Below are 27,854 nucleotides of genomic sequence, written 5' to 3'. Positions count from 1 at the left end.
AAAATAAAGTAAAAATTTAAATGTTTCACGATATTTAAATTCATTTCAAACTACAATTATGGTTACTATAAGTGCGCAAATATAGGCTATATATTTCACGCTTTACACTGTTTTACAATAGTGTAACGGGCTCCGATTTGTTATGGTTGGACTTTTATTTTGAAGGGGGTGTTCGTGGCCAGTTGTGTGGAGAGTTCCGGTTCGGTTGTTTAGAAAGAAAAAACGAGCTAGATTGATCTGAGATTGTTAACGTTGTTTTTCCTGGAGTTAAAGCTGCTTTCCGGAGTTTTCCCCTTTCAGAAATGATGTATGATTTTTCAGAAATCCGTAAAAGTGATTATCTTATCATGCACTGTGATATAATGTAAGCAATACGTGTTTGAAATTTAATTTATTGTATTTTTTTGCTAAGCACGGCCCCTACCCTACAGAGCTCCGTGCAATAGGAAACGGAGCGTCGACCAGAACTAACCAATAGCGTTACACTGCTGCTTACTTGCTTCAAATTTAAGAAATACCTCCGCTGATGCGAAGTTGATGAACTTTTCACGGACAAGAAAGTCTCTAAAATATAAATATATGAAAACACAACAAGAAATGAGAATAATACTCGTAAAACAACATGTTTTAGCTCTTGTTTGTCAGCTACAGAAGCACATTTATAAACAGAAACGTGAAGTCGCCATCTTAAAAAAACTGAGCAACAGACTTTTGTGTGATATGCTTGTCAGCCACTAGATGGTGCCATCGGATAAGAGAAAAACTCCGGAAAGGAGCTTTAAAGGGACTCTAGAGCCCCCTTCAGACAGGCCATGAAAAACGGAAATTTCCGGACTCTGTCCGTAAGACCTTTGTGTCTGAATACAAACATCCGGATAACGTGTTCCGGAATTTATCCGGACGAAGCCCCTAGTAACAGGTCCGGACTTGTTACGGACAGGGTGGCTGCTTCAGACTGGTGAGGTAAAGTTCCGGACAAGAGGGAGGGGGAGGAGGAGGGGATCGGGGGACGCTGTGCGCACCTAGATAGCCCGCTGCTGTAGCATACGGCGAACCACGGCAGCTCGCCTCCTACGGTACCGTCTAGACGCGCGACGGAGCGCTTCACACCGCTTCAGTGATTCCTTTAACCATTGAGCTTCATCATCCAGGTCTCTTATGCGTCTTCGTGTGCGCAGAATTATGCTTAAGCGCCTCGTGATTTTTATCTTGAGAGGCGCTATAGAAATGATATTTTCTTCTTCTTCTTAACATAAGTCCGATCCTACACCCCACCCCACCCCCCGCCGCCGTCAGACATCTGGAACTTTTCCCTGCTGTGTGAACGTAGCCGAAAGGACAAGTTCCGGTACAAAAGTGGTGTGTCTGAAAACACAGTTCCGGTTAAAACCGGATTGAATTGTCCGCAAATGTTCCAGAATGCTTGTCTGAAAAGGGCTTAAGTTAGTTTGAAGTTTTTATGCTCGCCATCGCCACTCAGGCCTAATGCGTAACGGCAGCTTCAAAAGTAAGCTCGTGCATGAGGCGCGCATGCTGTACGTGCACACTCCTTAACGAAAATAACAGCTGAGACAGTCCCGCGTGTGTGTGTGTGTGTGCGTGTGGCCAGGAGGACAGAAGAACACAGCAAATTAATAAAAATAACGTGCCTATGTCTCTGCAGCTGCACTCTCTCGTCGGGCGGCCAAACGTGCAGTGTGTGTGTGTGTGTGTGTGTGTGTGTGTGTGTGTGTGTGTGTGTGTGTGTGTGTGTGTGTGTGTGTGTGTGTGTGTGTGTGTGTGTGTGTGTGTGTGTGTGTGTGTGTGTGTGTGTGTGTGTGTGTGCGTGCGCGCGCGCGCGTGTGTGTGTGTGTGTGTGTGTGTGTGTGTGTGTGTGTGTGTGTGTGTGTGTGTGTGTGTGTGTGTGTGGCCCGGAGGACAGAGGACAGGAGAACGTGCAGCTAATCAATTAAATAATTAGGTTCTGTACCTTTCTCTTCAGCACAGCCGACAAAGGTTTAAGATGGGTCAGTCCTCCTGCATGCTCAGATCATTCCCTTCCCTTGCTTGAAAAATTGTTCCAAAATGAAAGTTGAACCCACATCTTTTTTATCTGTGAATTCAATGCCGTTTGGCGAGTCTCAAATAAAAATTTGGGCCTCTTATTACTGTAAAAAAGTATACCATTAATGTAAAAAAGAAACTACAAATAACCAATTATGTTCACACCTGGAGTCAAACCCAGGTCTTCTGTATGAAAGTCAGACATCTTAATAGGTGAGCTAAAGCGCCAGTGACATTGAACCTATCTGTAACGTTTATATCCTTGATGACAGCTGAAACAAGGTCAATTCAAAGAACAATTTGGAGCGAAAATGGCTATTTTGTTGCTAATTTGCAGGAAATATCTAGAAGAAAGTTCTACAGAAAGTAGCTAAGGGTCCTCAGAAATGTAGCTAGCTTTGTCACTAGGTGTTAGGAACAGCGACAAAGACTAAAGCTACAGATAGCAAATGCTACGGGCTATGCCTGAGCATGAACGCCCATGAAGCAGCCTGCTCGACCCGAGCATCTCTCTTTTTCTGTGATTTTACAGAAAAACAGGCAATCACAGTAAAAATGCCAGGGCTCATTCTACAGGACCAGGGCATTGCAGGAGAATGTATGAAGAAGACATTTATTATTTCTATACATGTTTTGGCTGTCAAACTTCTTTATAGTCCCTTTAAGACATGGGCTGCGGCTAACAGGAGCTAAGTGCTCGCCCCGTAATCGGAAGGTTGCAGGTTCGAGCCCCGCTCAGTCTGTCGCTGTCGTTGTGTCCTTGGGCAAGACACTTAACCCACGTTGCCTGCTGGTGGTGGTCGGAGGGACCGGTGGCGCCAGTGCTCGGCAGCCTCGCCTCTGTCAGTGCGCCCCAGGGCAGCTGTGGCTACATCGTAGCTCATCACCACCAGTGTGTGAATGTGTGTGTGAATGGGTGAATGACTGGTTGTGTTGTAAAGTGCCTTGGGGGGTTCCAGGACTCTAGAAGGCGCTATATAAAATACAGGCCATTTACCATTTTACAACAGTACCCTGGAATAAAGATCTGAAACAGAATAGGAGTCATTACAATATCTTAAACAATTAACTAAAATGCATTCTATAGATGTGGCAGCTTTGATTTTACTGTGGCGGTGCGACACGATCAATTAGTGTAGACTTTTATTTCGACAAACGTAGTAGGGAAAATAACATATTTTGATGCCCGTTCTGATTGGTTTGTGAGAAGCTACAGTAACCCCAATTAAGGTGTTTCTGTAGCCCAAGCAGACGCACCCCTCGGCTGGCTGGACCCTACTCCAGAGAGTGAGAGCGCTCATATTCAGCTTAAAGAATGAATAATCTTGGTCCACATCCCCAGGGTCTGCGAGAGGCCCGCCAGGCTAGGGAGACCCAGCCCTACAGCGCAACAGTTTTCAAACTCTAGGGGGCGCCCCACTATGAAGAGCCCACCCACAAGAGACATTTTTAAATTGTAATGGAAAACCACCAGAACGGGGTTTGACCCATGCCGAGTATGTTCTAGTGGAATAGGGCCATAAAACAGATTGTGGCTGTACTAATTAAAGCCACAAAAATAACCAGGTATGACATCATGCCTAGGAGGGAGCCTTGGCTATCTGATGTCACACGGGCTTGTAGGCGGGCGTGTAGAGCCTCTGAGAGAAAGCGGAAAAAGGATGGCCTACAGGTCTCGCGTGAGTTGTTCAGAGCATCTCTGGTTGCTTATCAGGATGCTGTGAGGGCTGCTAGAACGGCCTATTTTGCAGACATCAAAACAAACTCCAAGAATCCCAGGATTCTCTACAAAACACTAAATTCTGTTCTGGTGTATCAGGAGCCTAGCTCCATGTCTCCTACAGCTGCTGGAAACTCTGAAGATTTTCACAGATTCTTTGTTCATAAAGTATCAGGTATTAGAGCAGATATTTCTGGTAACTCTGTTGACCCTGTTCCAGTTCCTCCATCACCACCCACCCTGAGCTCCCTCAATACTGTTTCATACTCTAAGCTGAGTAAGCTAGTTGCGAGGCAGAAGCCATCTGGCTCTCCACTTGACGTTCTGCCGCCTCGTCTCTGGAAGGCTGCCTTTCCGTGCCTTGGCCCTTCACTTGGTCAGATTATCAATGGGAGCCTCAACACAGGTGTGGTCCCAGCTGCTTTGAAAGCTGCAGTTGTTCGGCCGACCCTGAAGAAACCTGGTGCTGATGTCTCTGTGACAGAAAATTGCTGGCCTATCTCTACCCTGCCTTTTACATCAAAACTGCTTGAGAAAGTCGTTTATCAGCAGCTGGTCTCACATTTAGCTGACTCTGATCTGTTTGAGGTTTTCCAATCAGGGTTCAGGGTTCAGGTCTGGCCATAGCACAGAGTCTGCTCTACTGTGGTGCTTCTGTTGTTAGACTTGACAGCAGCCTTCGACACAATTGACCACGCGATTCTACTCGATCGCTTGGAACGATGGGTTGGGATCAAAGGGTCTGCTCTGGACTGGTTTGGATCGTATCTCCAAAACAGGACATTCTGTGTTAAACTGGGTGATGTTTTTTCTTCTTGGGAGGGGCTCCGCTGGGGGGTCCCGCAGGGATCGATCCTTGGTCCTCTTTTGTTTGCCATTTATCTGCTACCTCTGGGGTCAATCTTTCGTAAACATGGCCTATCATTCCATCTCTATGCTGACGATTGTCAGATTTACTCTCCATTGTGTCAGGAGAAAGGTCACTCTATCCAGTCCTTTGTGTCCTGTCTTAACGAGGTGAAGGCTTGGCTAATGCCCAACGTTCTACTGAGGGAAAGACAGAGCTCATTGTTTTTCACCCCAACAGCAGGAATAGGGATCGTTATGTTGATCTTGGCCCTCTTTCTCCCTACTCAAAACCAGTTGTTACCAGTTTGGGGGTGAAACTTAATGCTGGACTTAAATTTGATGCTCACATCAATTCTGTGATCCGGTCAAGTTTCTTTCACCTGAGACGCCTTGCAAAAATCAAGCATATGCTGTCGAGAGCCCACCTGGAGCGGGCACTGCATGCCTTTGATATTTCTAGGCTTGACTACTGCAACTCTCTCTATGCAGGCTTGTGTCAGTCATCACTGCGTCGCCTACAGGTTGTGCAGAACAGCACAGCCAGGTTCCTGACTGGGACCAGGAAACAGGACCACATCAGTCCGGTTCTGGCCTCCCTGCACTGGCTTCCGGTTTGCTATCGCTCACAATTCAAAATCCTCGTCTTTGTTTATCATTTCTTCCAGGGTGGTGGTCCCCCCTATCTAGCCACACTCCTGAACAGACATTACCCATCACGCGCTCTGCGCTCCTCTGACCAAGGCCTGCTCGCTGTTCCTCGTTGTAGGTGTCGTACCCGTGGGGACCGGGCTTTCTCGGTACTAGCACCGTCACTCTGGAACCAGTTGCCACCCTCGGTTAGGCTGTCCCCATCTCTGCCAGACTGTAAGAGTCGCCTAAAAACACACCTCCTCCGCTTGGCGTTTCCAGAACATGTTTGATTTTGGCCCTCTTTTATGTTGAATTTATTTCAGTTTTCATTGGTTCACTCAATCCATTGTTTTACACATTTGTCCTGTACCAGAATGTTTCACCTATTTTGTAATTTGTATTTTGTAATTTGAATTGCTTTTATTTTTGATTTATTCAATATATTTACCTTCAACTAAACCATGTTCAGCACTTTGGGCTTCCTGACAGGGTTGCGGGAGGCGCTTTATAAATAAAGCTTTGATTGATTGATTGATGGATCACACTGAGAAAAGAGGCCAAAAGGTTCAGGACACATGTGGAGGAGAGTGAGGTGGTGGTCGTCATAATGGCAAACAGGGTTACGTTATCGAATATCAGCATCTGCTGGAAAATAAAGGGCACAATGGCAGCAGATGTTGAGCTTTGTTCGAATCACATTTTCTTTGTACACTTGATGACATCCCTGAACCCGCATCAACACCTGCTTTGAAAAGCCTGCAAAAAACTGATTTTCCCAGTATACAGACTTGTTTATAAATTCAGGAAAATACAAGCAAACAATAAAACAGGCATAATCTGAGGGATCAAATCAAAATCAGTTCCAAACACCTTTCATCTTATGTGGATATGCAAGAAAGTAAAAATGGCCTTGTTTAATAACTGCAAACGATGTGATGTCTGAGTTTTTAGAGCCTACCATGTCCACATGACATAACAGATTACCACTCTTGGATTAGATTACAGCTTGTGTCTGCTGACTCTGTGCCCGGTTGATCATTGACTTGCCAGAAACCTAATTATAGTCATTGTGATTCATCTCAATGTCACCATTCTGTTCCAAACACAAACTCCCACCCTGTCAATGACTTCTTGTTCTCAAAGGGAGGATCAAAAACTACCAGTCTTTTTTTTTTCATCACCAACAAAACTGTAAGTCACTCATATTTTAGTAAATAAAAACTCAAGCCCAAACAGTGTGATTCAAGCTTTTAAAAATGTGCTTTTCAACTGTACACCTCAGAATTTAATTTAACTTAGGAGCAATTTAAATTCATAAAGCTATCAGATTTTTAACACCACCCAGTAAAGGCATTGCTATATAGTGAGCATAAATATTAATATATGGAACAAAATAAAAGCCGTTTATTAAACTCTCAACCGGTTTAAAGATCAGAGTTCATTAACATTATGACAATGAAAAGACTCCCTGCTTTGTTTTGGTTTTTTTCCTATGATCAATCTGGATATGTAGTTTTATCCAACTCGAGTAATGCTGCCTCCAAAATTTAAATTGCGGTGAAATGTTTTATTACGTGCTTTTCCACAAATCCCAGAAATACAAATACATATGTCGTCTGAGCAAGGCACCAGGAGACGTGAAACAAGAGACCGCTCAGGTCAAGTCAATCACATGTTCTGTTTTTAGAGACTAAATTATGCATTTCACCTCTTGTCCGACCGAAATGGCTAGCACAGGTGCTAGCAAAAATGTTAACAAGCGTACATGTTGAGGTAAAAATGTTACTCTAGAGGAAAACGTTGTCGAAAAATTGAGTTGTTATATTATGCCCCTAAAAATTACTGTTACACCTGGACCCGTGTGATTGCTTGAGTACTGTTATTTTCTTCCGAGTGCTACAGATGAGCTACATTAGGCTACTAGCTAAAAACTTAGCCCAGCTAGCAGTATGTAGCAGTAGACAAATGCTAACGAGCCTCAACGATGTTTAAGTTTAAAGACAATTTGCAACTTCACTGATATTGACAGTTTTACCCCCGTTTTACCGACTGTAACTTACTTTTAACCCACACCCGGTTACCATTCAAGAAAACACACGCAGCTACTTTTAGCACAAAACGAAAAGCTCCGTTAGCGGGGTTCTTCCCTACTTTTGACTATACTTACCGTTAGAAAAGTTGCCTTTTTCGTTTTTACAATAACCACAACGGTAGCCGTCATCTCCGCCAAAATATTCTACTATAGTGTAAGACTTGTTCCCTGCCATCTCCACTGTCCACACAGCTGACAGCTGAGTTTCCCAGGCCACCAGGTAAATACTGCTGAAAGCGAAACCCCGCCCACCGGCAGTACGTCTGCAATGTAACGTTCAGGAGAAGTGGGAACTTTGAAAGTCCTTATGTGTGCATAGGTTTACTAGCCTAGTAAGTACGTAAGTAAGTAAAAGTTTATTTATATAGCGCCTTTCACAGATATAAAGCACAAAGCGCTGTACAACTTGATAAAGATCAGGGCAAATACCTCTAACCAATAAAAACATCAGAAAAACAATAGCAGTGATCAACGTAGAAAATAAAATCATGAGTATAAACAAAGTGAAGGTGTGAACAAGAACAAAGCCATCTTTTTGAAACATTTAGGGAGGGAACGCCTGGATGAAAAGGTGAGTTTTTAGACGGTTTTTAAAGACCTCTACAGTGTTAGAGAGACGGAGATTTGAAGGTAGACTGTTCCAAAGTCTGGGTGCAATAGTCTGAAAGGCCCTGTCCCCTTTGGTTTTCAGTCTGGTTCGAGGAACAGCCAGGAGGTTTTCAGATGTGGATCTAAGGTTCCGAGAGGTGGTGTGTGGGGATAAAAGCTCAGATAGGTAGCTTGGAGCCTGGTTGTTAAGAGCTCTATAGGTCAGGACTAAAACTTTAAACTGAATTCTATATTCTACCGGGAGCCAGTGGAGGGACTGTAAAACTGGAGTGATGTGAGCTCGTCTGCTGGACTTGGTTAGGAGTCTGGCTGCTGCATTTTGGATGGCTTGAAGGCGTGAGAGGGAGGTTTTGCTAAGACCAGTAAAAAGAGCGTTGCAATAGTCTAAGCGTGATGACACAAAGGCATGGATGATTTTTTCCAGATCTGCAGTAGAAACCAGTTTACGGACTTTTGAAATGTTTCTCAGTTGAAAGAAACAAAGAGCGGGAGATGGTTTTGACGTGTGAGTCTAAACTTAAAGCTGGATCAAAAATAACTCCTAGGTTTCTAATGTTGGCCTTGGCTGATGGGCAAAAAGAGGCAATTTCTTGCTCGATTTTTGGCTGAAGTTCCGGCGATCACGGTCTCTGTCTTGTTAGCACTGAGGACAAGAAAGTTGCTGGACAGCCAGTTACTGATCTGGGTCAGGCAGATTACAAGTGTGGCCAGCCTGTCCAACTGGTGTGGCATAAAGGACATATAGAGCTGAATATCATCAGCGTAGATGTGGTAGGAGATGTCTGGGAAAGACTGAATGATGCCAGCTAGGGGAAGAATATAGAATGTGAATAGTAGAAGCCCTAGAACTGAACCTTGTGGGACCCCGCATGTTAGAGAGGCAGTATCTGAAGAGAAGTTTTCTGACTTCACTGTGAATGTTCTGTTGGTGAGATAGGAAGAGAGCCAGTCTAGAGCAGAACCTGAAATCCCAGCCAGGGCCTTTAACCTGTTTAGTAGAACGTTGTGGTCTACAGTGTCAAAAGCTGCACTGAGGTCTAGCAGGACCATGACAGAGCATTTCCCTGCATCAGCAGCCATCAGGAGGTCATTATGCACCCTTACTAGAGCAGTCTCAGTTGAGTGCTGCTTCAGAAAGCCAGACGGGAAGGGGTCAGAGATCTTTGACTTAGAAAACCAGACCAAATTCTTGCTTTGCAAAGTTTGGTTTGCCAGGCTATAGGTTTACTGCAATTAAAATCAAACGGTGAATCGCTCAATTCCGTGTTAAAACAAACTATCCCTAAACTGAGAATATGTAAACAGTCTGAACAACGGTTATAAAGGCCACCTTCAGACAGCCTTACAAAAGTCGTCACCAATCCTGGTCCTCGAGGGCCACCATCCTTGATGTCTGCTCCAATGGACTTGATATTTCAAAGTGGCTGCTTCTGCAGAGCTTGATGGCCTGCTAAAATGGTCTAAAGAACCAATGAACTGAGTGCGTTGGAGCTTAGATAAGACTAAAAGTACTGGAAATTGAAGCCATGGGCACCTGGGTTGAACAACACTGCCCTAAATGCAAAAGTAAAGCTATACAATACTGCTGCTTGTATTTGTTTCAATTTTAAGTATGAACAGAAAAGTTTGTGTTTTAAGAACTGTACATCATATTTATTCATCTCTGTGCAAAAAGAAAAAAAGGACAGCAAAACAAATCTTAACCATGATCCTGCACGAGCGTTTACACGTAGAAAAATAAATTAGAAAACCCTCAACTGGGCCAGTGATTCCAATGGTCTGGCAGAGGAAAATGATTCCTCCTCGTCTGCATCATGTTTCACCTTTTTACATTTTTGCACAATTCCTTTACTGCTCGGTTATTTAACACACATTGCTGGGAGTTTTTTCTATATCTGATAAAACTGAAATGACCAAGAAAAAAAACCCAGAAAGAATTTGGTTGTCCAATAAAAGTAGTCATTTTTCAGGATTACAGTTTCCAACACAGGTGATAAACTAGACACTAGCAGGTGGAAATGCTACTGGCAGACACAAACCTCTAAAGAAAGTCTTGGCTGACACCAGTTGGGTTGAGTCCTCTTGATATTGTTCTTTTGTCAGTAACTAATTTAGAGTCCCCTGAGGAACTGGGATGTTTTCATGGAGATATTTCATACTGCCTTGTTCAGAGAAATCAGCCACAGTGTGTCCCTCCCCTCGAAGAACCCACTTAGTGGTGAGAAGTCCCTCTAAACCCACTGGACCACGGGCATGTATCCTGGCTGTGCTGATGCCAACCTCGGCTCCTGTAAAGATCATTTTAAAAACGCCGTGTGACTTTTGCTGTATTCTGAATCCAGAAGTAGATTCAAGCGGATTGAAAAAGTATAAAACCAACAGAATACACACCCAGGCCGAAGCGGTAGCCATCGGCGAAGCGAGAGCTAGCGTTCCAGAACACACAGGCGCTGTCGACCTGCTGCAGGAACTGTTCGGCTGTATTCTCGTTCTCGGTGACAATGACGTCAGTGTGGGAGCTGCCATATTTGTGGATGTGGTCCACCGCATCCTGCATGCTGTCTACCACCTCGATGCAGCACTCCAGGTCACCATACTCTGTGCGGAGAGACTTCACCTCAGAGGGGCTGAAGGTTAAATAGGAAGCAAAGCGAGGACCTGCATGGACTTTCACCTGAAAGAAGCAAAAGACAAGAAGTGAGCAGCAGAGTTTTTTTCTCCGTGAAGTTCCAAACGTCATTTCAAGAAGGAGAATCACAGTAAACTGGATTTCTGTCTGAATCCAAGAGTTTCCTACTTGTTCTGCTCTCAGCAAGTCAATTATCTGGTCAAACATGGGAGTCCGCAGCAAATCTCTGTGAATCAGGAGGGTCTCCATGGCGTTGCAGGCTGCAGGGTAGTCACACTTGGAGTCTTTGACTAGAATGAAAAGTACTTTTGTCAGTTTGGTCCATCCCAGTAAGAAAATAACCACGGCTATATAGAGCACGAGGTTAGAATAACACAGTAACTTAATTTTTGTTTCAGTTTAAGTGAAACCCGAACACACCGACGTCGATAGCTTTGTCTACGCTGGCATCGACGTCTACGTAGACGTGACAGACGCCCTCGCTGTGGCCCAGCACGGGAATGCCCTTAGCTGCTCGTTGGATGTCTCGGACCAGCTGGGATGAACCCCTTGGAATGATCAAGTCTATCAACTTGTCTAATCTGCACAGATCCTCGACTTCTTCGCGTGTGCTCACCTACAACACAATGCAAGCGTTACTCTGACGTTAAAACAACATCGCCGTTAAAAGGAAACCGAGTGAACGTAAAAAGGTTCGTTCTCACCAGCTGAATGGCATCTGCCACCCCATGAATCGAGAGTGCTTCCTGGGTGAGCTGATGTAGGATTTTGTTCGTGTTGGATGCCTCTTTGCCTCCTTTAAGCAGCAGTGCATTCCCACTGGCAATAGCTAAAGCCGACACCTGAAATCCAACATTTAACGTTTTATTTTCCATAAATCTTAAACAAAACAATTAGTGGCACATTATGAGCATCAGGACAGTCGGACCTGAGGGAGACAATCGGGACGCGACTCAAAGATAACTAGCAGGACCCCGATGGGGACCGTGATCTGTTCCAGCTCCAGGTTGTTAGCCACCTTGGTCCTTCTCAACACTCGACCCACGCTGTTCCTGGAAGACGCGGCGAGCTGGCGCAGGCCGATGGCCAGGCTGTTCAGCTTAGCGGTTGAAAGGCTCAGACGACTGATCAGAGGCTGGGACAAACGACCTGCAGAGAGACAGGTGAAGAAAATTAAGAGGCTGAAGTATTTGGAATGAGCTGAAATGGAAAGTGGTCTGTGACAAAAGCGTGTTTCCACTATAGAAGATCTGAGATATTTCAGGGAGGTGACGGGAAAGGTATGGAGGCTGGGTCCTCTCAGTTGTATCTCCATAGAAAATCGTCCTTTTCAGGACTAAAGCCTGATTTATACCTCTCCGTCTGCGTCGGTGCAAAGACACACAACATCATCATGTGTTGGAGCAAGGGCTCTCCGACGGGCTAACTGAGGAACGGAGACATGCCCAAAATTTTAAACATCCGTCGAAAGTCACGGAGACCGCAACCTTGTGATTGGTCAGGGCGCCGCTTCCTGTTAATTCCTCACCAGCACCGTTATTGCCCCGTTAAAAAGTAAACAGATATTGTATGAACCCATGTGTAGAGAATGAACAATGCATCACGGAAAGTTTCAAAATACGAACATTTATTCACTCGTGAATGAAGGAGCACAAAAAACGAAGCAAACGTGGACGGAAACAACAGGAAAAGTAGGTTAGAGGTGGCGACCGCATGAAGAGGTTGAGGACAAATTTGTCCATGTTATAAAGTCTCTGAAATATATAAACACATTGGTAAATGTATATCCTGCACCGGATAAACGAGTGTTCTGGTGACAGGATGCCACAGAAAACGTTACACCCTCTGTTGTCCTGCTTTGCAACACTCTGCTGCCTGAACAGAAGTTTGAATGAGAAAACCTTTCAGACACTCCGTGTGCGTCTCTCCATTGCGGAGGTTACGGTGACCAGGCTTAAGATGTCAGCTTATAGCTTATAGCGACCGTTTTGGCCCCAAAAAGTGTCCAAGGGCATTAATACCATTAAGAGGTTTTTTTTTACTGTTTAAAGAGCATGTCACCCCTGCTAGACGTTATAATTATTATTACTCAACTCCCACTACCTGTTTGAAAAATGCAACAAATGCTGTTGCCTAGCAGACGGAGAGGGCGGAGCCGCTAACAAATACAAACACATACAGGCTCACAACAACATTGTGACATCATATGGTCCCAGCAAACAATCTAGGGTACCTCTTAGCTAATAGCGATGGCAGATTTAAATTCAAATGCAGTGCAGAGGTTTTACCTGACAACGGCACAACACTGACAGTTTTAGGCAGAAAATTTAAATTTGAACTAAAATGCACTAAAGTGCAAAACTATTGACTACACATGTCTGCAGCACGGTTAGACACGCATTTATATAGTTTATCAGGAAAAAAAAGGTAGATTTGGGGGTGACTTGCTCTTTATGTACAAACATATTTCCCCAAACCACTGAAGACACACTGCCTGCTCAATTACCAGGATCGGGAGAAGATACTCTGTGTGGCTGCAAAGCTGTCTAAGGAAGATAAAGCTCCCTTGTACGAGAAGAAGCCAATAATGTTCTTTCCAGACCTGAGTGCCAGTGTGTTGAGGTGCCGAAAGGAACACGACCAGGTAAAGAAGGAGCTGAGATCCAGGAACGTCCAGTTTGCCCTACTCTACCCTGCTACTTTGAGGATATTGCTCCTGAACGGAACAAGGAAATTCTACAAAACACCAAAGGAAGCGGCAGTATTTGTGAAGAACCACAATTGGGGGAACCGAACGGATGAGGTGCTAAACAACGGCGGCATTTTGCCTTCATTCCTTTTCTGATCATCTTATGAGCCGTAAGTTACTGTTGATTAATTAAAGTTCAATTGCGGGACTAGATATTTTGGGCGCCATAAGTAATTATAACCGCGATCATTAATATTTGAGTTTAAAATGTATGTGTTTCACATAATATAAAACACTGCAAATTGAGAGACTTCTGGAAGATAAGAAATCTTAGATTTGAGCGAGACTTGTTGTTCACAAGTAGAAGACCAACACAGGTGGAGGGAGTTGGGCCACATGTTCAGGGTTTGGCACTGGGGGGTTTAAGGGTGTGTTTTTTTTTCTTCTCCTTTTATCATTACTTGGGGTTCTTCTGTTCTTTTGGTGGGTGCTCCATCTTTTTGGGAAATTATTTTTGAAAATGTATTTTTGCCATTATGCTAATAAAGGTCAGGTTAAATCTGTACAAAAAATGGAATTGCTATGGGAAGCGTATTGAAAATTGTTAGTTTTAATGTTAATGGGCTGAACGAACCAATTAAAAGAAAAAGAGTCCTAACGTATCTTAAAAAGTTACAAGTAGATAATGCTTTTTTACAGGAGACTCATCTCACTCCGCAAGAACACAAAAAATTGAAAAGAGAATGGGTAGGCCAGGCGGTGTCATCATCATTTAATTCAAGAGCTAGAGGGGTGGCCATTTTGATTAATAAAAAGACACCTTTGGAAATACTGGATACGAATATTGATTCTTCAGGACGTTATGTTTTTGTCAGTTGTAGAATATTTTCTGAACATTGGTCACTCCTAAATTTGTACACACCCAACTATGACGATGAGCTATTTATGCAAGATGTATTCTTGAAGGTTGCAGGGGGACATAATATTTTAGTAGGCGGTGATTTCAATTTCTGCTTAGATCCTGTTCTGGACAAGTCGACTAAAACCATCTCCAGATCAAAGGCGTCTAAAGTTACTCAAAATTACAAGAAAGACTTAAATTTAATAGATATTTGGAGACGGACGCATCCCCAAACCCGAGATTATTCATTTTATTCAGGCCTCCATAAATCCCACACTAGGATAGACTTAATTTTATCATCTGCCCATTTATTCCATAGAGTAACAGATGTTGAATATTTATCTAGAACTTTATCTGATCATTCACCATTAACTTTGTCCATTTTATTCCGATAAGGCAAATATGCCCTATAGATGGCGCCTCAACCCTACTCTCCTTCAAAGAACTGATTTTTGCTTATTCATAAGGGAACAGCTTAAATTGTTTTGTGATACAAACTGCGCCTCCTCACCTAACAGCTTAATTCCATGGGATACATTAAAGGCCTACCTCAGAGGACAGATAATCTCCTTTACCAAAGGTTTAAAAAAAAAATATATACAAAGGACATTGACCAGCTGGAAAATGAAATTCTAGTTCTGGAAAAAGAACACCAGGGGAATGGCTCCTCAAACACATATCAATCATTAGTTCAGAAAAAGTTACAATATAATACATTAAACACATATAAAATATAAAAAAATATTTTAAGAACTAAACGGAAATATTATTTCATGGAAAATGAACCGAAATGGTACGCAACTGGACCGAACAGGCTGAACCGAAACGGTTCAACATCCCCCCCGTGAACCATTACACCCCTAAGAGTAATACAGTGATAAGACACACGCTGACGGTCATCAAACGTCCAAACGAGAGGTGTGGAAAGGTGTTGAATTCATGGTCAGAAAAGACATCAGTTCTACTTTCATTTTGGAACCATTTTTCAACCATGACGGGATGTTATAATTATTATTATATATAATAATTATACAACCAATCAGCACGAGTTAAGCACAAGCCCCGCACAGCTATGCTACTGGGCCATTCCAGAGAACATACCCCTGTTCGGGTACTCGGTTAGTCCCTAAAACAACCCGGAATATGGTCCCTTCGCGCCGGCCCAGTGAAATGGAGACACACAAATGCTGCAAAGGTCTGGTGAAATTACCCAGGAAATTCTGATAGCGGAAATGGGTCTAACGGGAACAGAGTTCTTCCTGCCAGAGAAGACCAGAATTTTTTTCCCCGTTTTCCTAAATGAGAGAATTTTCTGCCTGATGCTGAGTTTTGGGTTCACTGCTCTACCTGTTGCCGTCGCCAGCTCCATGTCTTTCCTGTTAGCGCTAAGAATCTCATCTTTCTTCTCTGTAAGAAGCTCAGCAAGGCAGCAGATGATTTCTCCTCTCTAAAAACACACAAGATGAAAACCCATCACCACCACGAGTAATTCAAAAACTGATAAAGTATTAAAGTCGTGCTCCTTTGGTTTACTCATACCTCCTCAGGCAGCAGGGAGGCCAAAGCCCTGCCGGCGTGCCGTGCCATCTCCGTCTGCTGCTCCACAGTCGGACCTGGAGGTACCAAATATAAAATCACATCCACACAAGAAACGGGTCCAACATCTTCTTCATCTGGTTTCACCCATCACCTGCTGGTTTCACTTCAGAGAAGAAGGTGCCAATTTTTTTCCCATCCACGATGTCGGTGATGACGTGGCCCGTAACTTTGGGATCGGTGCCGTTGGCGATGATGACGGAGGTTCCTCCCTGAAGGGCCCAAAGGGCAGCTTTCACCTGGTTGGAACCATAGAGTGAACATGAGTTTATCATTACCCGTTATTTTATTCTGACGGAATCTCGTCGGTCACGCAGACCTTGGCTTCCATTCCTCCAATGCCGACTCTGGACTTGGTGCCGTATGTGATGGACTGCTGATCTCCAGGGTAAAATATATCTATGAGCTTAGCATCGTCTGTTCCCGGGGGACTGTCGTATAGACCTGCAGGACAAGAGCAGCTGTTTTTAATCAAGAAAGTCTCATATGGAGTTAGTAAACACATTTATCATCTAATAAGTACGAGTAGTATTTCAACCAGCTCAGTGGTCTAGTGGTAGTGTTCTGGGACTGGGATATCGGGTTCAAATCCCGGTCGGGTCACACCAAAGACTTTAACAACGGGACCCAATGCCTCCCTGCTTGACACTCAGCTTTAAGGGGTTGGATTGGGGGGTTAGCCAGTCCCCGAGCACAGCCACAGCTGTAGCTCGGCGCTCCCCACGGGGATGGGTCAAATGTGGAGGACAATTTTCACAACAATGGGACTTTAACTTTTAAGATTCATAAATAACTGAAAATAAAGTCCACACAAGTAAAAAAATATCAAATATTTTATTTCATACAAGTTTGCTAAGAAGGTCGCAGGGTAAAGAGAGTTTATTAAGTGGAATTATTTTTTGTTTGATTTGTTTTCCCTTCAAGAATTTTAACCTGTAAATAAATGAACTATATGATATAAACACAGGGTATCTGCAGGTTTAAGGGAGCCAAATTTAAGACTTTTTAAGACCTTTTTAAGGCCACTTTGACCAAATTTAAGCAGGGCAGCAGTAGCTCAACAGGTTGAGCAGGTTGTCCAGTAATTGGAAGACTGTTGTTGAGTCCTTGGGCAAGACACTTAACCCACCTTGCCTGCTGGTGGTGGTCGGAGGGACCGGTGGCGCCTGTTCTCAGCAGCCTCGCCTCTGTCAGCGCACCCCAGGGCAGCTGTGGCTACATCATGGCTCATCCCCACCAGTGTGTTGATGTGTGTGTGAATGGATGAATGATACACTGTAGTGTAAAGCACTTTGGAGTCCTTACTCTGAGAGGCGCTATACAAGTGCGGGTCATTCATCATTTAAGCTATAATTTCCAGCTATTGCCTAGAACCGGTGCTACCCACGTCGTGAACGTGGGATTAGCCATCCAGTTACCATTAAACTTGCACTTCCCCATGGCGCAAGCTCCCACTAGCTTAACCAGCTAACGTGCTCATCTAAAAATAGCCCCCTTTCACAACCAACTGAATGTGTACGGTTCCGCTTACGGCAACATCGTACACAAAAAATGCTGAACACCAACTAGAAATTCACGAAAATTTTATAGAAATAAAAGAATCTTGTTTATTGGGTCTTTGGTCATTTAAGACCTCTGGAAACTGTATTTAAGGATTATTTGTAATTTTTAAGGATTTTTAAGGCTTTAAATTTGGAAAAGCTAATTTAAGGCTTTTTATGACTTTTTAAGGACCCGCGGATACCCTGAAACATTAATTCTCTCAGGTGTTTTCCTCCTCGACAACGCCAGGTGCCCAACAGCCTCCCCCGTCAAGAGTCGAGAAGGTTTTTAACACCCGCGAGACTATTTCCCCAATCCCAGATAGTTGGAGCACCCCCTTCCCCACTTTCAGCTAGATTTTCCTTTACCTTGAACGTCAGACAGGGCAATGAGAAGGTCGGCTTTCATCTCTACAGCCAGCCGTGCAGCCAGGCTGTCATTATCCTTTATGCTTATTACCTGGAATACAGAAAATTTTTTAAGCTAATGGGGAAAACATGCCACAACGGAGGCATTTATTACAGTTAATATCAGCTTAACTTAGAGAGAAAACATTCAATTTGAATTTTTAAAACCATCATTCATCAGAAAAACTGAAATCCTTGTGAGGATCACACAGAGTACCCACATTCACCCCCTGCAAGTCGCTGTTGGGAACAGGGGGAGGAACGACAGCGTCGTTGGTGTTGATGATGGGAACGATGTTCATCCGCAGCAGCTCGTGCAGCGTGCTGTTCAGGTTGCGACGCTTCTGCTCATCGTGAAAATCCAGATTGGTGACCAGAATCTAAAAGAGCAGAAATTACCCGGTTGGAGTCGTCTGGTGTGAGTTTTTGATTCTGCCAGAGAAGCTCTGTACACACCTGTGCAGTGCAGATGCTGTACTGGGTGAACATAGCTTCATACAACGCCATCAGACCGCTCTGACCAGCAGCTGCACATGCTCGAGCCTCCAGAACCGGGACTGACTGAGCAACAAAATGAAGTCAACCTCAACAAAACGTTTAAAATGTTCAATAAAAAGTTAATTTCTTTTATTATTTTTGCTACCATGTCTTTGAGCTGGTTCTGTCCAGAGTGCAGGGCTTGTCTGACACTCTGAGACAAAAGGATCTCGTGTCTCAGTCGCTGCTTCCCGAACGCCACGGCGCCACTTGTGACAATCATCATCTCCCTGCCTTGGTTCTGCAGCATTGCCACCTACGAGCCCAGTTACTGAGTGTTTAGATTTTAAAGCACGGACACTGAAGTATTTTCTCCCAGCTATGTAAACTGTGTTACCTGCTCTACTATCGAGGCCAGCCGTCCCAGGGCCAGGCCACACTCATCCCCACGTGTGACCACAGCGCTGCCCAGCTTCACCACAATCCGTTTGGCCTGCTTCAGCTCACTGCGGTGGGCAAAAGACTTCCCATGGGGACGTGGGAGTACAACTGCAAAAACATTCCCATTATGAGAGACCTGTTTCACGTGCGCATGCTGTAACTTCCAATGCTGCCTTCATCTTTGATCTCAAGTTTTACAACTTAGATGAAGGAGCAGTGGAGAAAAAATACCAAATTTCCAAGTTCAACGTGTGCAAAGGGCAAGGTAAAGACAATTAAAGTTGAACTGAATTGAACTGACCGAATAACAAGACCAGCAGAATATTTACAGGGAGTGAGAACATGAATGGAGATGGGTGCAAATGACAGGGTATCTGCAGGTTTAAGGGAGCCAAATTTAAGACTTTTTAAGACCTTTTTTAAGGCCACTTTGACCAAATTTAAGCTATTTTTAAAATTAAATTTAAGCTATAATTTCCAGCTATTGCCTAGAACCGGTGCTACCCACGTCGTGAACGTGGGATTAGCCATCCAGTTACCTTTAAACTTGCACTTCCCCATGGCGCAAGCTCCCACTAGCTTAACCAGCTAATGTGCTCATCTAAAAATAGCCCCCTTTTACAACCAACTGAATGTGTACGGTTCCGCTTACGGCAACATCACACACAAAAAATGCTGAAGACAAACTAGGAATTCATGAAAATTTTTATAGAAATAAAATAATCTTGTTTATTGGGTCTTTGGTAATTTAAGACCTTTGGAAACTGGATTTAAGGATTATTTGTCATTTTTAAGGATTTTCAAGGCCTTAAATTTGGAAAAGTAAATTTAAGACTTTTTAAGGACCCGCGGATACCCTGAAATGAGATATGATTGAGTGTCAATAGCATTACAACAGAACTGGACAAATATACAGCAGCAGGAATGCAGACTGTTTACTGGTTTAGCTGGAAGCAGCAGTGGCTATAGAAACTAACAGCTGCTGGGAGGAAGAAGCTAGTATATAGCTAGCTAGAAGCTATCATAACGTTCCTCCGTGAACCTAGGATGCAGCAGCCCGTCGCTGAAGGAGCTCTCCAGCTCCACAACAGCTCCACCCATGGGATGGGAGACGTTGCTAGAGTCCTTCTGCCTCCCACCTCCTGTACTAGATCAAGGGAACATCGTGCTTCTGATTGTTCTCAAAATCAACAAAAGAGCAGCACAACAGGCTTTAGCATCCAGTGCTTCCGCATTTTCAACTTTAGTGGAGATAATATAAATGCCGTGCTGTTTCCTAATTCTAGGCTGACAGAAAGAAACTTTGAACAGTTTAACTACTTTTCCATCATTTGTTGTTCCACGTTTTAAAAAGGAGGTGGGTAGACTCGCCTTTAGTGTTAAAGCTCCTCAGGACTGGAATAAATTACCCACTGAATTAAGATCTATCTCTTCAATTCGCCAATTTTCCCGCACTGTTTATGCTTATGTAAAGCCGAGCTGTAGTTGCTTTGTTTAATCTCTGTTATAATGATTTTGTGCATTCACTGGCTAAAATGCTGTTTTTTGTTGCCAATCTTTGTATTCAACTGGGATATTACTTCACTTTAGGTTTAAATACGATGTCATATTTTGCCCTTAATTCTCTTTGAGTGCCTCACAGCAGTTTTATTTAATTTAATTGTGTATATAGGTAGTTACATACGTATGTACATGTGTGGGTATCCATGTATCCATGCATATGTGTATTTATGTGTGCATATATTTACGTGTGTATATATATTTATACATAGCGTTATTTTTACTGTTATTATTTATTTACTTTCCTTCTTTTTTCTTTTTTAAATATGTTATAACTTTCTAACTCTGCCTCCTTATTTGTTATCGGTTGTGTTGTAGGAGGACCTGCTCGAAAACGAGATGTTACATCTCAAGCAGTTTATCCTCCTGAAAAACAAGTTAAATAATTAAATAAATAAACAGAAAGACAAAATAGTGAGCGGAGGGAGGGAGGGATGGGTGAGTGGGGTGATAGATGAATGGGTGAATGAATGATTACTTACATTTAGCCTGAGAGAATCCTCTGCTGGAGGTTGAACTGACATGATTCAACAGTCGGATTCTGGCTGGCAGGCGAGTGCACGAAGCTAGCCTGTTAAACATGGCACCCAAACCTGGGAGATGAACACAAATCACCCAGTGTCAGGTTACTCTGACCCTGATGGGTTAAACCACCTGTTTACACACAGAATAAAACGTTTGATAAACGATCATTACAAAGTTACGATACTTATCCTACATCTGTTCCACGCCGAACAACTGAATGTGTGACTTAAAAAATAACTGCGACCCTAAGATGCTGAGTTTCCTTACAACAGTTCACAACTAAATCCGTACGAAGCTAAATGTTTCACAAAACAACATCGGTTATAAACGACTTTGCATTTAGAAAAGAAAGCACCTAGACAACAAAAACAGCTACGTGTCAAAGGCTGTTGCTGTCAAACTGTACGTGATGCTAGCTAATGTTAGCTAGCGTTAGCTAATGTGAGCCGCTATTGTGACACAATTAAAACAAAAAGGGTCTCACAAACGTAGTCGTTGCCTGACGATATGAGAATGCGTGGTTAGAAAACCAACCTCTGATACAGCTGTGCTGCGTGGAGGAGAGTCGGTCAGTGTATCGCGGATGCCCTGCCACATCCACAGCCCACGTTGTTCAGAGAGAGCGTAAACAACGATTCACGAAGCACGTCTACGTCAAAGACTCCACACGCCAACAAAAGGCGTACGTAAACCACCTAACACACGTACGCAGAAATGGTGGAACTTCGTGTTCTGTTCAGAGCAAAACTAATTTACCAAATAAAGCTTATTGAATGAAAAATGTAGGTTTTAAACGTAATAAACCTCCATGTAAATTATATTACTGTACTGTGTGTGTGAGTACGAGCGTGCGTGCGTGTGTGTGTGCATGCGTGCGTGCGTGCGTGCGTGCGTGTGTGTGTGTGTGTGTGTGTGTGTGTGTGTGTGTGTGTGTGTGTGTGTGTGTGTGTGTGTGTTATTTTACACACTACATACGGTGAACCATTTTGACAGTTTTCCCACAAAGTGAGGACATTTCTTGGTCCTCACTTTTTTAGAAGCTTACCAGAAGCTTACTGTACCAGTTAGAGGTACAGTGTGTGAATCAAGTCTTAGTTAAGGTTAGGTCAGATTAGCATTGGTTATGGTTAGGGTTGGGGTGTGGATTAGGAATAGTGGAATCACAATCACAAATGAATGGAAGTCAAAGGAGGGTCGTCACTATGATGGAAACCTTAAATGTTTTTAAAGTAATAGTTCTGCTCGTCTGAACGGATTTATTTGAAAAAGTTTGTGATTAAAATAATCCTACCTGTTCTAAATAAGAACTAAACAAAAGAAACTAGAAAAGCCAGAAGCGAGAAAGCCTCTGTACAAATCAACGGTCTTTTGTGCTGTCCTCCTACAATAATCCCAAACCAAACTAAACATGTTCATTCTGACCAGCTGGTTCTTGCCTGGCTGAGCTCAAAGCTGATTTCTGGCTGTTTTTGTCTAAAGAAAATCATAGTTTTTATTGGCATTATTTCATGAACTTTTACACCACCAGTTTTTACCCTGTCCTCTTTCACACAGGGATATCATGAAATATCTGCCTGGGATGCTATGTTGTAATCTACTGTCATTTGCATAAGTGGACATTTGTATGTAATTGTGATGGATGCGTCAAAGACTCCACACGCCAACAAACGGCGTACGTAAACCACGGAAACAAGTGAATGATGCCTATTTTCTTGGTTCTTGATTTATTAAATGAATAATTACAACCTTCCTTCTTTATCCAGGCTGATTTTAGGTCTGGGCAGTATCATCCAAAAGTGGCTTTACACACATGTTTTATTTCACAGCATCTTTTTAAAGATTTAACACATTTTTAATTCAGCATTTTGGACAAAAACGCACATCTAGTGTTGTTGGTATTAAATAGTTACCGTTTTCAACCCGTGTTTTGTAATCTGACACTGGGGCTCGTGAGTGGTGTGTTCCTGCAAAGAGAGGCCAGTGAAACATTAATGAGCTGCCCGGGAGTACAGCTCTCACAGTGCCTCCACACAAGGTCTGAGAAGAGCAATGGAGACTGTTGACAAAACCTTAAGTTGTCCCGTCTGCCAGGATTTCTACACTGATCCTGTGGTGCTCCAGTGCGGACACGGCTTCTGCCTCACATGCATTCATGCTGTCTGGGAAACCGATGTGTCTCCTGAGGGGCCTTTCTTCTGTCCAGAGTGTCAGATGTTCCTTCCCTCTGACCTCATTTTGAAGGTAAACACTGGCCTCCAGACTAAAGTGAATGACTTTACTTTAAATAGACAGTCAGCAGCAGCAGAGACCTGCAGTAGTGCAACCAAGCCGACTTCCACTGTCCACTGCGACCACTGCATAGAGAAGTCGCGTGCGGCCGTGAGGACCTGTTTGACCTGCGATGCGTCACTGTGCCAGGATCATGCGCTGCTGCACCAGCAGCGGTCTGCTTTTAAGGAGCACACGCTGGTGGATGTGACCAAGGACCCGTTGTCCCTGAAGTGCAGGGAGCACCGTGATGAGCTCAAGCTCTTCTGCATGGAGGAAAAGGTCCCTGTGTGTTGTTTATGCGCCCTGGTTGGCAGGCACAAGCAACACAGGACAGCTCAGCTTCATGAAGCCGGTGCTCAATTCAGGGTAAACCCATCTCGTTCTTTTGATTTATTATTTTTAAATGGTATGAATGTTGTTCTGGAGCAGTTTCATCCTGCGTGGTTTCCTAAAGGCAACTAGCGTTAATGTTTTTGCTCGTGTCTGTGTGTGGGCTACGTGCGTTTGTCCAGAGAGTTAGCAAAATACCGCATCAGCTGATGACGGTTTTCAACTAAATTTCTGAAAATAGTCTTTGGTCAACTGACTCACTGTGGAGGCAACCCCATTCAAGATGGCCGCACTGCAAATCAACAGCCAGTTTTACAAAAACTGAGCTAAAATTCAGGATTCGGGAGTCATTCGCAGCACATCTAAAGAATAACAGCCATGCATGGACGTAATTTTGGGGGGGACAGGGGGGACATGCCCCCCCCCCCACACACACACACACACACACACACTTTTTCCAAAGTCAAGTTTTGACCCCTGCACTTTTTACCATCCAAAAACAATATTACGCTATATTAAATTGACACTGGTTGAGCTCTAGGACCAAGCGGAAAACAACCCTTTGTGTTGAAGCCTGTTTCCCATTAGAGCATACTGTAAAGATACCCCCCACCCCCACCCCCCGAGCCCCCCCACTTCTAAAGTGAAAATTACGTCCATGCAGCCATGACTCCAAGGTTTCTCAACCGTTTTAAACTCTGGTATTTAAATATTAGCATTCTACCTTAAAAACACAACTAACTCTTCCGTTTTGGTCTTCAGAGCATGTTGGAGGCAAACATGGCCCAACTGCTAAAGAGGAGAGGTGAAGCCGAGCACGCGATCGAAGACTTGGAATCACTGTACACACACACTGTGGTAAAGCCAATCACCATAACGCTCCTTTTGCAGAAAATTTGTGCCGCAATATCTTAATGTTTTTCCAGAATTCTGCTGCAGATTTCAGAGAGAGGATCTCAGACAAATACAGCAGAATCCGTGTGGTGCTGGACGCCGACGAGCGTCTGATGATGCAGATCATAGATGCAGAGGAGGCGAGCACGGCAGACTGGCTGGAGGTCCAGAGAGGAATCATAGAAACTCAGATCAAGGAGATAGACGGATTCAGAGCCTCCAATAAAGCACTTCTACAGGAAACGAATGATCTGCAGTTTTTGCAGGTAATGTGCAAATGTTTGAGGGTTGTTTTTGATTGTAAAATAACAGAAAATGTCTCTAAATCTTTAACTATGCTGCATAACGTTGTTGTTAACAGACTCTAAACCAGGGGTGTCAAACTCCGGTCCTCGAGGGCCGGTATCCTGCATCTTTTTGTGTCCCTATTCCAACACAGTTGATTGACCTGTGCAGCAGCTCATCAGGCTCTCCAGAAGCCTGTTAATCACCTGCTGACTGAAATCAGTTGTGTTGAAACAGGGAAAACACAAAAACATGCGGGATGGCGACCCTCGAGGACCGGAGTTTGACACCTGTGCTCTAAACTGCTTTCTGCCTCTAAAGCACAAAATAACAGATTTTTATTTTAATAGAAACTCACAGCACAGAATCTTTGGTGAGTGTGTTTTTCCACCTTTGAGACATTAATACTTGGCTCAACATGTTCACTTCCTGGACTCATTTTGATGATTCGTCCGTAGCGATCCCTTGGAGTTTGCTCCGATCCAGGAGGTGAACAGAGACCTGTGTGACCCCGAGAAGCTGAAAACCGTCGAAAGGCTGGTGGACGACCTCTCGCTGGCTCTGTCCCAACACTTTCCACGAACATGGTCATGTTAGTAGAGAGTTGTTTGGCAATCAGAAAACCAGCGCCTGCTGCTGCATAACTTTGTGTCTGATGCTTGTTTGCAGATCTAAGTTCACCTGCATTAGACTCCAACACAGCCCATCCCAAACTGGAAATATCCCAAGACAGGAAACAAGTCTACTGGAGACGCCAGCCCGCCGGCGAGGGACCAACCCCTCAGCCTTACGACTCCCAGTACAGCGTCCTCGCTCAGGAGAGTTTCACCAGTGGCCGGCACTACTGGGAGGTGATTGTCCAGGACAAACCCTTCTGGATGGTCGGTGTCACGACTGGTTTGGTGAATAAAAATGACAGCTTGACACGGAGTTCCTTCAGCCTGGGTGTGAACAACACGTCCTGGTGCCTCTATCACGGGGATGGACAGTACTTGGCGTGCCACGACACACAAGAGAAGCACTTGACTGTAGCAAAGAGAGTGAGAAAACTGGGCATACTGGCAAATATCCAGAAGGGGGAGCTGTCCTTCTACGATGCTGATGCCATGACTCTGCTTCACTCTTTCTTTGTGCAGTGCACAGAGCCCCTGTTCCCCCTGTTTAACCCATGCATGGACATGAATGGAGTGAACTGGCAGCCTCTTACTTTGTTCTGGATCAAGGATCCCTGGAACCGGTGTTCAGACGAGGATCAACACTGCGGTGAAAGAAAGGCTCACTAATGAATTGTGAATTCTGATGCTATCTGAGTAAATTTTTTTTAATCTTTATTTCATTCAATAAAAAATAACACAACAGATACTAAACAATATTCATGAAAACACAATATATATTTGAATGAAAGGGAGCAGACAGAAGAAAAATCTTATTATTTCTGCCCCCTTTTTAAACTTAAATATCAATTTATATTTGTGCAGTCCCTCACCAGTTCTTTCAGTCCCGTAACTGTTCACATTTGTTAATTATTATGTCCACATCAATTGTCCGTTGTCATATCCACTCAACACACGTGATTTAATGTGTAGACTGAACACTTTTAGAGTTCTTGACTCTTTCCATTCTCTGTCCAGGCAATTCCACAACTTCACACCATTCACAGATATGCTCATTTCCTTCATTCTTGTTCTAAATCTAGGTTTTTTGAAGATTTCAAATCCCTTCAACGAATAACTGCTATCTCTCTTTTCAAAAATATGCTGAATATTCTTTGGCAATGTACCTTTATTTGCTTTATACATTATATGCAATATTCTCCAGTTGACCAAATCATGAAATTTAATTACTTTATATTTTATAAATAATGGGTTAGATGGAGCTGTACTATGAGTGTTGTCTATAATTCTCATAGCTCTTTTCTGCAAAACAAACAAAGATGATCCACTAAACCTAATTAGATGTTTTAAATGAACCTCTGGAGAGTTTTGGTTCTGAAATTCTAATCATTTGTCGAAACTTTCTAGGACCATCAGGTCTTAGAAGACTTTTTGCTGTAACCTTGTACAAAATAAAGTAGTATTATAGCTTCTTCATTGGTTTATCAAATGTTTTGCTAATAAATATTTGATCAAACCGTGTTGGGTCCGACTCAAATCCTGAAATACTGAAGAACAGGAGAAAATCAAAGTTCTTCTCTTCAGTTGTTTAGAGAGTCGATGAGCCGAGAGTAACGCCACCGGCCTGGTCTTTGCGTCACAGCCCCTTCGCGGCATCGGCCCGTGAAGGACGTGCGTGCCATTGGTCTCACGTATCACTGGCCTTTGTTGCCCCGCAGCGAACTGCAACACCAAGTGAGCTCAAATTACACAAACTGTAAGACGGTAGCTCCATAAAAGGAATCAAGAGCTTTTGGACATGGAGCGGTTGTTGGTACCCAACAGGCTGGTCTGAGAGTTACAGAAATCATTGATCTCCTGGGATTTACACCCACAGCCATCTCCAGGGTGTACAGAGAAAAATCACTGGTTCTAGTTAACAGAAAACCAACAGTAGCTCCAATAATCACTGCTTCCTACCGAGGTCTGCAGCTACAGATGGACCCCAGCAGCAGAAGACCATACCACGTGTCTCTCCTGTCATCTAAGAACTGGAAACCGAGGCTACAGTTCGCACAGGATCACCAGAACTGGAACATTAGAGACCGAGGAACCTTTCCTGGTCTGATTAATCTGGATTTCAGCTAAACATTCAGGTGGTCGAGTCAGAATTAGGTGCAAATAACATGAAAGCACAGATCCGTCCTGCCTTGTTTGTGGAGATGTTCTTGTTCCACTTTGGACCCCTTAGCGTCACCTGAGCCTGGTTTAAACGCCACAGACCAACCTGAGCATTGCTGTTGACCCTTTATGATCCCATGGTCCCATCTTCTGATGGCTGCTTCCAGTAGGATCACGCACCAAGCTGCAAAGCTCAGATCATCTCTAACTGGATACATGACCATGAGTTCACTGGATTCTGACGGCCTCCACAGTCACCAGATCTCAGTCCAGTCCAGACCCTTTGAGATGCAGAGGAACGGGAGATTCTCATCATGGATGGAGCTGCTGCTGTCATGTCAGGCTGGACCAGAACCTCTGAGGGATGTTTACATCAGCTTAAGGCTGTTATCAAGGAACAAGCGGATTCGACTGGTGAACAGAGGAAAGTGCTTATGTCTCTTAAAGTATCACTTAAATTAAATAGTATGCCGCTTATGGCTTTCCATTTCAGTTTTTTATTAGAGGCAGGTTTTTTTCTTGGCTTCCTGAATTCTGACTACATATAAAGTACGAGACATTAGGACTTTCCCTCCCAGCCAACCTTTATT

General features: G+C 43.7%; 3 protein-coding genes across 7 annotated transcripts in view; 1 reads left to right on the top strand and 2 right to left on the bottom strand.

Annotated features, from left to right (window-relative positions):
- Positions 1 to 7,599, bottom strand: part of LOC107375399 (arginyl-tRNA--protein transferase 1) — a 91,604-nt gene extending 84,005 nt beyond the window's left edge. For 2 of the 4 annotated variants that reach the window (XM_015943890.3, XM_015943892.3), the window contains exon 1: positions 7,410 to 7,597. In XM_015943890.3, the coding sequence (XP_015799376.1) occupies positions 7,410 to 7,509 (100 nt within the window). In that variant the 5' untranslated portion in view covers positions 7,510 to 7,597. Of the gene's footprint in view, positions 1 to 7,409 lie in introns of all 4 variants that reach the window. The other 2 variants (XM_070542158.1, XM_015943891.3) reach the window with 2 other exon arrangements.
- A 1,973-nt stretch (positions 7,600 to 9,572) lies between these two features.
- On the bottom strand, positions 9,573 to 21,375 carry LOC107375402 (delta-1-pyrroline-5-carboxylate synthase). Of its 2 annotated transcripts, none has more exons than XM_015943896.3 (17): positions 21,245 to 21,375; positions 20,668 to 20,778; positions 18,582 to 18,733; positions 18,351 to 18,500; positions 18,164 to 18,268; positions 17,929 to 18,087; positions 17,669 to 17,759; positions 16,078 to 16,202; positions 15,853 to 15,997; positions 15,702 to 15,775; positions 15,510 to 15,609; positions 11,501 to 11,721; positions 11,277 to 11,414; positions 10,993 to 11,188; positions 10,741 to 10,862; positions 10,335 to 10,617; positions 9,573 to 10,231 (listed from the first exon to the last, which is right to left on the bottom strand). In XM_015943896.3, exons 2-17 carry the CDS (start codon positions 20,765 to 20,767, stop codon positions 10,050 to 10,052), a joined length of 2,343 nt encoding a protein of 780 aa, XP_015799382.1. In that variant the 5' UTR covers positions 20,768 to 20,778; positions 21,245 to 21,375; the 3' UTR covers positions 9,573 to 10,049. The 2 variants fall into 2 exon arrangements, with proteins under 2 accessions (XP_015799382.1, XP_054605821.1); XM_054749846.2 differs by having other exon boundaries at positions 21,195 to 21,333.
- Positions 21,376 to 22,759: 1,384 nt separating this feature from the next.
- Positions 22,760 to 26,620, top strand: LOC107375403 (E3 ubiquitin/ISG15 ligase TRIM25). The gene is made up of 6 exons (XM_015943897.3): positions 22,760 to 23,347; positions 24,074 to 24,169; positions 24,238 to 24,471; positions 24,841 to 24,863; positions 24,949 to 25,082; positions 25,160 to 26,620. Exons 1-6 carry the CDS (start codon positions 22,760 to 22,762, stop codon positions 25,771 to 25,773), a joined length of 1,689 nt encoding a protein of 562 aa, XP_015799383.1. The 3' UTR covers positions 25,774 to 26,620.
- The last annotated feature ends 1,234 nt before the right edge of the window (positions 26,621 to 27,854 follow it).

This window comes from Nothobranchius furzeri, chromosome 12, assembly GCF_043380555.1.
Source record: "Nothobranchius furzeri strain GRZ-AD chromosome 12, NfurGRZ-RIMD1, whole genome shotgun sequence".
Classification (NCBI taxonomy): Eukaryota; Metazoa; Chordata; class Actinopteri; order Cyprinodontiformes; family Nothobranchiidae; genus Nothobranchius; species Nothobranchius furzeri.
Note: the sequence above shows the minus strand (reverse complement) of the source record. Positions and strands in the feature narration are given on the sequence as shown.